At 32.1% G+C, this 13,154-nt stretch overlaps 1 protein-coding gene across 1 annotated transcript; it reads right to left on the bottom strand.

The window, feature by feature from the left end:
* Positions 1–1,651: 1,651 nt before the first annotated feature.
* LOC114758270 (uncharacterized) lies at positions 1,652–2,638 on the bottom strand. The gene has a single exon (XM_028947302.1). The coding sequence runs from the start codon at positions 2,636–2,638 to the stop codon at positions 1,652–1,654; it is 987 nt and encodes a 328-aa protein (XP_028803135.1).
* Between the last annotated feature and the right edge of the window lie 10,516 nt (positions 2,639–13,154).

Here is a 13,154-nt window from a genome sequence, read left to right as displayed (position 1 = left end):
ATAATATGTATATATTATATAATTATAATACACCACCCTCTATTAATATATACTCGTCATATCATATTATAAAAAAAATTGCTGTCATGATAGAAATATTATATTATCATTATCGAATATCATTAGTTCATTACATAATTGGCAACATTAATGTCACCTAACATAAAAAATCACCAAATGGTTAGTAAACTAAATATTTCCTAAGTGATTCATAATAGGCAACATTAAGGTCACATAATATCAAAAGTCACCAAATAGTCAGCAAACTATAAATTTTCTAAGCCATTTATAATTGGTAACATCAACATCACTTAACATCAAAAGTCTCCAAATGATTAGTAAACTAATTTTCTAAATCATTCATAATTTCCATAAGCAAATCCTTACGCCCAACAAGGGGACATTCAACAAATGTCCTTAGTAGCCCATCATCACACCCATAAGAGCTTTATAGATCTTGGCAATATAGGTTGTTGAGACGCCACAATCTTTAACCATATTCCATACTTCTTCACCCGAAACTTGTGGAATCTTTCTAGCACTTTTTCTAATAGCTTGTACAATTTCAGACATAACATCCTTAATCTCACTTAATTCGGAGTCTTTTTCCTTATTTGAATTCACCTTTTGCTTCTTTTTAGATGAAGCACTTGCAACTCCAAGTGAGTTATCTTGATTGACACTATTATCAAGTATTTCAAAATGCTCCATATTAATATTATGTTAGGAAGCAACATCTTCAGTGTTGTTGCCTGTATCAAGAAAGTCCTCTTCATTAATTGAATGACATCTCTTTCGCATCTCACCTATAGTATGAGTTCCCTCCCCTGATGCTCTATTATTTCCATACAAGATGATCATCTTGTTATAGTTGGGAAAGGGAATATCTCTCCAATTTGCAGCTTTAGGCTTTGACTACAAAAGAAAAAATTCAAATAATAGTCAATATTAATGAATAAATAGAGGGTTTAGATGTTAAAAATTCTCCACAATAAATAACATAAACTGACCTTAATAAGTTGATTCCACACTTCATCTTCTGCCTCCCATAATTGGGTTGATGGGTTCCAAGCAAACCCACTTAAACCATTTTTAAAAATATCATAAATTTCAGAGAAGTTTTTTTTTTTAAGTTTTCCACCTGTTCTTAATCTTCTCCTTGTCCATTTCAATATCAAGTAAAGCACTCATCTCTTTCACAATGTTCTCATACGTAGTGGTTGTGAACGTGCCATTTACTTTATTGCCATAGTTATATTGTTCCATGAACACGTCAACAAGATAATCATCCATCGCTCTTGTCCAATTCAAACATTGCTTATTGTTGTTCGGTTTGGGCGGCATTCTATTATCAAAATAATAAAAAAAATACGACAAACAAAAGTTATTACATTACATAAAAATTTAAAAGCAATAATTCTCAAACTTCAAATACAATCCATAAAAGTCTAACTACAAAATTATTACAATACAACCAAATTTAAAAGTAACAAGTCTCAAACTTCAAATACAATACATAATACATAAAAGTTTAACTTCAAAATTATTACAATACAATCAAATTTAAAAACAACAAGTCTCAAATATCAAATACAATACAACCAAATAGACATGAAACAACAAGTACATCAAAGCACAAGCTTTAAACTGATTAGGGTACATTGCCACCACGTCTCATTAGCCTATTTTGATAATCTATCCACATCTCATTTGATATAGTATCTCTAATCAACTGTCCTCGAGCAGCCTCCTCATTGTCACCATGTCGATCACGATTATTATCATTAGACTTAGATTGAGTTGCAAGTTCACGATCTACTTCTTCTATGAGATCCTCATTAGGATCTATACTCATTAAATAGTTATGAAGAATGCAACATGCTCCAATAATAAGAGTTTGAGCTTTCACTCCATAAGTAGGCTCAGCTGAATTGGCTAAAATGTCAAATCTTTTTTTAAAAACACCAAAAGCCCTTTCAATTGCATTGCGTAATGATGAATGTCGCAAATTGAACAATTCTTTATAATTTTGGGGTGGATTTCTTTCTAAAAACTCTTTCAAATGATAACGGACTCCTCTGTAGGGTGTAATGAGTCCACTAGTTAGCATGAAACCAGCATCCACAAGGGAGTATTTACCTTCAGGAATTTTTAGCTTATCCTCTCGTGTTAATGCATTTTTCATAATTCTAGAGTTAGATGTTGTGTCTTCCCATCCAGTGAGCACATAGGTGGATTTTAAATCAAATGAGCAAGCTGCTAACACATTCTGTGTTGGGAATTCTTTCCTACCACGATATCGAGGAGCATCTTTAACAGATACCTTCACACGTATGTGTGTTCGATCTATGGCGCCAATACAATCCTTAAAAAAACGATAAAACCTCTCATTTGCATGGATTTCAGGAGGGACTATTGCTCCATTAGGTTGCACAATAAATTTATCGCCTATTTCAACAATAGCTCCTAACACATTATGGAGATGGCGACTAATTATCTCACCAGATCTTCGAAAGAAAAAATTTACAACTCGATTTTTTGCTCTATGGCCTAATATGTAAAGAGTTTTTGCCACTTGTTCTTCCACAGTAGCCCATCTTGTGGGCTTTAACCCCCCTCTCTTTCTAGCAAGACACATAATGTTAGGAAAGCATTAGGAGTCATGCGAATGATATTGCGACTCTTTTCATTGGTGCTTAATTGGCTCATTATTTCTTCACGCACCCTTTCCCTTTCTGAACTCATGCTATAACTTATTTTTCTCTTACAGCACCTCCTCCGAATAACAAGATAGACAAAAACACATGTGAGTAGTGCTATAGCTTTTTAATGCAAATCCAACCATCGACGCAAGGCTAAATTGTTTTGAGATCTCCATTCCATCTAATAAACCATATCAACATGTATCCAATTAATACTAGATCACTTGAGACATGACAAATAGATTATAAATATTAATAGATTAAAAGAAATGTCTATCAAAGGCCTCATACGCTAGTAACACTACAACTAAAATGGAATGACGTCAAATTGCACATAAAGACATTTACTGCACCTTTGAAGCTTTTATCTTCTTGATTCTGCAATGCAAAACTAAACCCTCGCCTTTCTAGCTTCTATCTTCTTAACCTTGCAATAAAAATTTGTTTAAATTATATCTATAAATCAAAAACCAAAAGGCAAATGCGGGAGAAGCATATTTTAATCAGCACTATTCGAGAAGCAGAAACTATATCTAGGTAATAGCTCAACTCAAACAAAGCAGAAACTATATTTTAATCAGCACTGGCTTCCACTGCTCGAGAAGCATCTTTAGAAAAAGAGAAGCATCATCAATCATGGACACAACAATTGGTCTAAGAAAAATGCATTTCTTACAACACGACAGAAAAAACTCAAGAAACAGATTGAATTCAGATTTGCATTGAAGCAAAGATGCACACTACTTTTTCCTTCCTGCATCAAGTCTCCCTTTAAAGAAGCATAGACATCAAAAGGAATTCAAATAATTGATCCATGTGTCCACCCAAACACGGCGTATCAAGAGCATTTTAAATTAAGATACATATTCTTTTACATTAGGAAGCAAATCTGATCCATACTTTGTAATTATGGGATAAGAACACACTTGATCGGCGTAACAAATTTATATAATATGACATTGATTCAATAACAAGATCCAAATGCCTCCAACACAATCGATCAATACTATAATATTATTTAACATTAAAAAAAATAAAATCATCATAGTTGGAGGGATATTGGTATATGACATAAAAGAAAAATCATCATAAAATACAATGCTATAAAAATACACAAATATAATTTAACCACCCATAGCTATCTTATAGGGCAAAAGTGAAGTGCGCCGTAGGTAGTAGTGACCAAGGTGTACCTGAAGTGGAGACGAGGAGCGAAGAAATGAGGGATAGAATCTTTGGAGGAAGCAGAGATGGACGAAGGAAGGTTTTGCCTGCGAAGATGCCTGAGAAAGAAAGGAGAAAGGGTTTCGCCTGCGAAGAAAGGAGAAGACGCAGCGTGAAAGAAAGGAGAAAGTGTTTGAGGGGTAAACTTGGAATATTAAAAAATTAACATGGATATTTTTGTTCATACGAAACATAATATTTCTCTCCCCTCCAAAAAACCTCAAATTTGGAGGGGAGCAGAAAGAAGAGAGGGGAGCACTAAAAGACAAATTTCTTCCCTTCCCTCCCTTCCATTTTTTTCAACCAAACACACTGATCCCCTCCTCTCTCCTCCCCTTCCCTCAAAAACCCTCCAACCAAACAATGCGTTAGGGTTATAATAATTAATTTTATTAATTTATTTTGGAGTACCAAATCAGTATAGTTATTTTAAGTGACTAATGCAACATTTTTTGCCAACATTTTTTGCATTATTTTTTGCATTCATGAAGATCCGTTCTTTAAAATTACACAAACTAGTACAGTACCTGAGCGATGCACGGGTATAAATTAAGGTTCTTTCATATAATCACAAAATAATTAGTTGAAGATCACATTTTTGCTTCAAGTCATCATTTTAGCTTAATATGTATAACATGTAAAGTATCTATAAGTTTTCAAGGCATGCAAAATATGTAGATCCATTATCAACATTATATTGTTCAATATTATACCCCCATATTTAAATAAAGCCCAGTATTTAACAACTTGACCTCTTTTAAGAATATAATCATCCTAAAATCGATGCATACTATACATCAACAAATATTTATGTTTTATATTTCAACTCCTTACCGCTTCTTCAACAATGCTGCCTTCATCTCTATCTTACCATTCATATGTCAAATTTTACTCTTTATTTTACGTCAGTCATATATAGCCCTGGAAGAGTATTTTATAATTTGAGGAGGATTTTGAAAATATCAATACAATAAACAATAAAAAGTCTATGTAATCAAGAAGCTGACCTTCAAATTTAACCCATCAGTACTGAAAAAGAAAAGAAAGAAAGAAGAAGAAGCATCTAGTTAATCAACTCAAAGAGAAAAGACTCACCTTTCTTAATTAAAAAGCAGGTTGCAAAGCCTTGTCATCTTCCTACATGTAAATCATGTTTTGTGTGTTCATCAAAAAATTGAGAAACACAAATTAGTGGATGAGAAATTTTAGAAAATTTTAAGCTGCAATACACTTTCAATGAAAGTTATGTGGGCAACATCTTAGAATACAAACAATAAAATAGGCACAAGAGCAATGAACAAAAGCAAAAGATTGAATGACTGAAACGCACATGTAATGAAGTTGTGCTTTCTTGAAGTTCCAATATATATATGGCAGCTTTTCGCCAATTTAAGCGGATATATCGGGCTATTGGCAACATGGGTAAAAAATGTGGCTTTTTTTTTTAAAAGAAAAGAAAAACATTTATCTACTCATAGGTGATGCCACTTGTCGTGCTGTCAACAACTCCTGCTTTGTACTATATTTTTATATATTAATAGATTAATAGATATACTAGTTTTCATAACAAATAAAAAATTAATATTAATATTAATTAAATTATATAAATCAAATTCATATTGAATTGAATAAAATCAAGTAATATTTAATTTCAATAAAAAAATTAAAAAAGGCCCTAATTAACAATCATTTCAAATTATAAGTATTTGATAAAAAAAACCTATAAACATCTTACGAAAAATTTAATGAAACAATAAAGACATGATAAAAAAAAATACTAGCTAAAAGAACCTAATTAAAAATTAGATATAATTAGAGGGACCTACAGATTAATTTTTCTCAAAAATACAATGTCAGTTGCTATAAATTTAGAATATTGCTTTTTATAAATTTGGGAGCATATTTTATACTAATAAAAAAAGATGAGCATAGAGTGCTCATCATAATTTGAATCACACATATTGATTTTAGATGGTCCTGATTCTGTGACGACCGTTCTCTCCATTTTAAATTAAATCTGACAATTTACTTGAATAATTAACCATGATAAAAAAGAAGAAACCTTAAAATCTTAAAATCGCTATTATAGTTAAAAGAAATAAACTTATATTACGAGCAACATCAATCGTTAACTTGGGCCTTGGACTTCTAAAGTCCAGAAATATCATTCAACTATTAGCTCAACCCAAACTTATATTTTCCAACATACGAACTGATAAATTTTTTTTAATATAAGCTATGGGGTCCCTTAGTTAAAAGTCAACACTTTCAAAAGAGTGTCACATGCAGAGTCCGAGGTGTCTCTAGCTTTCTAGTAGCCCGATCATACCAGATAGTAGTAATTAAAAGTATTAATTTACAACATTAGAGTATATGGGCCCTATGCGGTAATATGTAACAAGTCAACACATAAAACAAAAGCAGGGAGGCTATAAAAGCTATAACACCACACTATGCCTCCGGAGCCTTCCCTGATGGGCTACTACCTGAACTATCACCTGAAAATAGTAAAAACCACAGGGTGAGACAAACGCCTCAGTAACCAACTTTTCAATTCATCATACATACTAACATGTGCTCGTGAGGTGTTAAGTGGGATAATTATTAAATCTCAATATCTATATATCAATGAAAATACAAATATACATATTCAAATAATCTCAATCATCCAAATTCTCATTACGGGAGCTAACACACAAGCCACATAAGTCTAGCCCTCACTATGGAGGATCAAACCGACCTACAGGCTTATCTCACACTTTGGGGACGAATAAGTAGTCACAAAGGTCCATCCTTTATTATAGGCCTATCCCACACGATAGGGGATGAATAAAAAGCCACAAAGGTCTATCCCTTATTCTATGGACAAATAAGAAGCCCATCAATGTGTACCAATGGCGGCCTTACCACGTGGTAGGATAAAGCTCAATCCAAAATCCAAACAACAACCAACAATTCACAATCTTTTCCCATTATAATCTATAAGATATAAATCATATATCTCTTCCAAACTTCTCAATCACAATTCCAAAACTTCCACAAGACAATTTTTCATAATTCAAAAAGTATAATATATCTACTCGAATTTCAAATAACACATCATTATTCTAGAATAATAAAATACTCACAAACAACATATTAGCACATATAACAAGTGAAAAGTGATTACCTCTCGCCAAAGCAATACTAAGGATTATTACAAGGTTAATTCTTTGCTCAACTAATAATTAATCTACACAATTAATGTAACCACACATTAATATTAATTAATTAATTAATTAATTAAACTTCTCTATATTAGTTAAATTTCTAATTTAATTTAATCTTTATTCTAAATTCCCGCAACTCTCATAACCCAAAAATTATTAAGTATTTTAGGAATAACTTAAAATTTCTAACTAGCCAAGTTATTTATTTACCCCCTCCAAATTATTTACCTTAATAAAAAGAATTTTCCACAATTTCCAAATATAAAATTATTATGTTCTAAATTCTAAAAATCTCATTTTAAGTTTAAACCTCAAAATCAAACTATCAAAAATTCAATAATACTTCAAATATTTATAAATAAATAATCTAATCAAAACTTTAACGGTACAACTACCATATATATATTTCCATAAATAATAAACTTTTTAACTGCAATAATTATTTTAAAACCTCCAATCACCCAATAAATAAAACTAAACCGATTAAAATCTCAATAATATGTCAAACAATCCAAATAAATTATTTAACTTAAATTTAATTGGTAAAAATATGGTATATCCCATAAATAACAGATTTTCAACTAAATTAATTAATTAAAATACTAAAACTAACAAATAGAGAAATCTAAACCGATTAAAATTAACAACTCATTTACTTCTAAATTTCTATAGTCATGTTTTATCAAAAATCAATACTTATATCATATATAAGTCTCAAAATTTTCTCTAATTATCATAATAATAATGTAAATAGGAAGTTTAAAATATACAAGAAATATTCATAAAGAAAGTTTGATAAAAAGAAATAATTTTATATATCTAAAATATTTTCAAAGCTTACCCTCTTCTTCACCGGTATGCTCTTCTCTCTCACGCACACTCCAACCCTCTTTCTCTCTTCGGGGAAATGAATTGTGGCGGGTGTATTTAACACCCCTACACATTTATTGGGGGAGGGGGGATTTCAAGCCCAACCCCCAACTCCCCCAACTTTCCAAATAATTCAGTGAAAAGTTTGACTTCTTTTTTTTAAAAAAAAAATATTATAATAAAATTTTTTTACATAAATCCTAAAAATTAATTTAGGATATTACAGATTCAATTTAAATTTATTTATATTTTAAATAATTTTTTATTTTAATATATATAATTTAAAATAAAGGTAATCTCATAATTGATAATTTTTTTCAAAAAATAAATTTATTATTAAAAATTGTAGATTAAAAATTTTCTGCATTGTTTATTTTAAACCTTGAATAGTTCAGATTTCTTTATATTCATTATAATAAGCACTAACTAGGGATCTTGCCAGTCTCAGCAAATAGGATGGACAGCACATTCTCCATAAAAAGGTTCCTAACTTTGGAATTCAGGCATCTTTAACTTCTAAAATTTGCACAACATTTGCTATGATCTTTCGAGAATAGTCTCCAGTAATGTATAAGTTATAGCTACCTTGTATTTACCCCTTTTTTTGGACTGTAAACACAAATAGTATTAATAGAAAAGTCTATTACAGAGTCCACAAAAAAGACAAACTAGATAAAACTATGACAAACAAACGAAATCCACCACTGTCGAAGAACCTAACCGTCACTTAAAGCTCATCTAAGAACCATCATTTGCAAGGCCTCCAAACTTATCGCACCGCCGAACTTTGCAAAGGCAACACCATCAATAGGAAGTGAGGGTTCACTGAACTATCCTTTTGTTCCCATAACCTTATGTAACCAAGCTGCAAATTGAGATGCAGTTTTCGAGCCAACAAGCAAGGTCCAGTAAGAACCAAGCTTAACCATAGCAATCACGAACGGAAAAGCTGACAAACTCATCGCACCGCTACAAACCACCAAGAATATAATCCAACCCATCCAACCTCAACCAAAAAACCAAATCTCACTGATTAGCTCTCTTGGTAAACCAGACAGTATCAATTGACAACAAATCAGAAGATCAAATTTAGCCCTAAAACATTGAGATAGACACATCATGCCTCGATCTAATATCCATCCTTCATAGTTTGCAGCTTCCTGACAAGAACGAGCTTTATCCATCCACCCCAAAAGATCCAAAACAAAAGGCAAATAAATTGAAACACACCACATAAATCACTTATCTAAACCGAATTATTGTGCCACGCCCCAATTTCTTTTAAAGGTGACTGGAGCAGAATATGAGAGATCTCACATTCTTAAGCCTAAACATATATAGATGATTGGATAACAAACATCTTTAAGATAATCATAAACGGAAGTATCTCATTGAACAAAACCTTCATCTACTAGCACATAATTGTTATAATCCAAAATGTAAAACCATTTGTAGAAATTTTCAATGAAATCTCCACTGTAAATCAAACTTCCCCAACAATTCTACAGTGACCTGCAAATTTTGAACAATATTTGGAGCTCTTTGCTCTCCAGCACCGATATATATAATTACATTCCAAAATAACCCAAAAGACTAGGACCTAACCCTAGATTACATGGAGCATCTAATTACAAAAATAAAGACATAAATATACTCTTGTGTTTACATTAACTAGCAGTTACTCAAAGTAAATTCACAAGTTTTGGATCTTTGATAAGACTTTTCACGGCTCAGCTGACGGTACAGGGTCTGGGGTGCTATTTGAAATTAAAATAATCTACCAGTGAATAACATCCCATTTATCAAATTTAAATACATTACTAAAAGAAATGAATGAAATAAATTTAAATTTGAATATTAACATGGCAAGGTATTTAAGATTTATACAGTGTACAACCATAAATTAAAAAAATAAATATATGATTAAACTCATTAAATAAGTAAAAACAATTTTCATAACAGAACAACTTGTTATACAGAAATAATATAAAACATTATATCACAAACCTTATCATTCTGTGGGACTTCAACAAAATGGAATAACAAGCGCGGCTTGAAGCCACGAATATAAGCATAGAGACATAGTTCATGAGGGCAAGTAACTAATCAAGCACGGCTGAAGCCACGAAACAAGTGCAGGAATGATTCCCATGAATATTCAAGTGAGCTCGAAATTGCCATGGCACGCCAAGGACTAACAGTACTGCTGCTAGTAACCAGCGTTCTGTATTCAATCCTTTTGAAACATGTACAAGCATGCATGGGATCAATCATCACTGACAAAGGAATGTATGGATATATATATTATTTCTAACAATGAAATCCTTTAAAGAATATTTTGTAACAAATGATTCTAGGATGCGAGTTTTCAAATAGGGCTGAGCAAAGAACCTGCAACCTGCTAAACCCGTTCGCAGCCCAAAAAAATTTCACCCGTTTGGGCCCTCTCAAAATGCATATAAAAAAGACAGGCTAAGGACACATCCCTAGACTGCCCATGCCCGCCCATTTATATATTCTTTATTTTTTTCAATGTATGAAGTATATTATAATATGTTTTTTTTTCTCATTTATGCAACATTAATAACTTTGGTTTAGTGGTAATAGAGTTTTTCCTATTATTGGTTACTAATTCCCATCGCTTGCACCAAAAACGTTTTTATCAATTATTTATATAACATTTAAATTTTAGGAGTAAACAATTAGAATAGAAACCCTCTCATTTCCTCGGGTTACCTGTTTGGCCGTCCCGTAAATCCTTTCCCATCGTCGCCAATTTTCCCCTTCCCCAAATTCTTTTTGGTTTTCACTAATCACTATTTTCTTCATTGTCTTCCTCCTCCACTTGTTTGTCTCTTCTTTCTCTACTCTCTCACATTGTCGTCACCATCTCTCCGTCGTCACTGCCAAGCTATCTCAGCCATTGACCTCTTAGCATCCTCTTGGCATCTTGTTCTCGTATCTTCTCTCTGTGTCCATAATTTTGCTTCCCTCTGCTCACTACTCTTTGCTCCACTATGCATCTGCCTCATGAGTATCAGACTCGTTCATTTAATTTGAATCTATTTGATTGTGTCTGTGTATAAGGTGGTTGTGATTTTTGTTATGAAATTTTTTTTATCCTCCTTAAATCTATCATCTACATTTTTAGTCTTCACAAATTGTTCTGCCCTTCATGATCTTGTGATTTTTCTATGAAATTTGGTTTTGATTTCTGACTTTAAAAATTTGGCTTCAATGATAATGAGCTATAGTCAATGGTTGATGCTTTGATAAGTTGTTCGGTGATTTGGTAGCCTCCAAGTTGAATAGGATTCAAATTTCCAGCTCTTTTCTTTAAGAAAAATAAAAAATAAAAAGGGTAGTTCCTAGACGGGTTGCCCACAACCCATTTAACAGCCCATTTACTCTCAGCCCGTTTATTGCAAGTTTAAATGGGTTCATCACGGGTACAGGCTAGCCCATACTCATATAACTTTAAAAGGGCAGGCTATCAGTTAGGATACAGGCTGCCCAATCTGCTCGTTACTCTGCCCTATTTTCAAAACTTCTATCTGAATTCCAAACATAAGTACTAATTAAAAGAATAAAGTGCATAGAGTACCACCTTGTTCAACATAACAAGCGAAATTATTCTGTCAACAAGTAAAATGTTAAGACATTTAATAAGTAAGAAAAAAAATGATAAAATTTTAAATACAATCACCTTGATAAACTATAAAAATATACTAAAAGTTAATTGAGTCAATAACAATATTAAAAGCTTACTTGTAAAAATTTATAATAATGGGATGCTATCCACTCACCCATTATGCTCCCACCTTTAAATAGTTTTGGTTTATAAAACCTTGAGATAAGTTCACTCCTCAATCCCCTAATAACTCAAGATCAAAATGTCAAAGCTCCACTTATATAAATCACAGACTTTCTCATTTATAAATTTATTAGCATCACATTCATACTTCAGTTTATCATCCGAAAAAAAAAAACAGATTATAGTTATCCTTATTACCTTAGGATTAATATTTTTAATGATCTGACTTGAACTTATACTTTCTAAATCATTAATCAACAACCTTAACCAACCTTAACAAACCCAACCAAGAATATCATAAACATCTACGGATTAGCATGTGAGCTAGGAACATTACATATAACTTGTAACTTCTTTTGCTCCCCATCAATAGCACACCCCGCAATAATCGAATTCAAATTCTCTACATACAAGAGCAACTAGCTCTTACTTCCTTCAAGCACTTCATGGAAACCAATGATTATGTCCTAATGAGTCTAAATAATATCTATTTTACTCTCCTCCATCAAGATATCATAGAAACACCTACCAAAAATTCTTTTCCTCATGTAGGCATTTTATCAAACATCTTAAAGGCATTCAAAATTAGCTCGTAAAACTAGCATTCACCTAATCTAAGGAAATTCCTCAAACATTTACTCCTTTTTCTCGCTGAAACAAATGATGGCATTGTGAAATATTTGATGCCAATGTTGTTTCTTCTTTTTTGGTTTTTTTGTTGAACAAATGTAGGATTCGAACCTGAGACTTCTAATTTTTTAGCACCCTTTACCGCCAACCATCCCTCACGTTCTTTTTGTACTCAAACCACAACAATTTATATAATTATTACTTAGTTTATTATAAAAGTTTTCAGCTTATTAGATATTGGAGACACAAAACATTTCGTCATTCGGCGGACATTAGAGAGGGTGACACCATGCGTAGACTTGCATCGAAACAAGAAAGTAACTCCCACACTAGAGAGAGAGAAAAAAGTTAGCAGAGAAGAGAAGGTTTACCATTTTGCTATCTTGTATTTACTATTCTTCAAATTTTATAGGCAATGTTGTACTTGTGCAATACGTATCTAAAAATACCAATAGGAGTAAATTGTCTGCGTTGCACTTGAAAACAATTCCTTCCATTTTGACGGGTACCAACTTTGACATTAATGTAAAAGCAATGTTAGAGATCCTCCACCAATTTCATAAGTTAGACATTATATTCTACACCATTTTTATAAGTTACACATTGAAAATTATGATCCAATAACAATCACTACAAAAAAAACATTGATTTACTGATGGAATTACCCACAGAATTATCGACGGAAGCCAAAATTACTGATAGAAT

This window comes from Neltuma alba, unplaced genomic scaffold (genome assembly GCF_004799145.2).
Source record: "Neltuma alba isolate B1F8T4 unplaced genomic scaffold, ASM479914v2 tig00010684_pilon, whole genome shotgun sequence".
Lineage (NCBI taxonomy): Eukaryota > Viridiplantae > Streptophyta > Magnoliopsida > Fabales > Fabaceae > Neltuma > Neltuma alba.
This window is presented reverse-complemented; position numbering and strand designations above follow the sequence as displayed.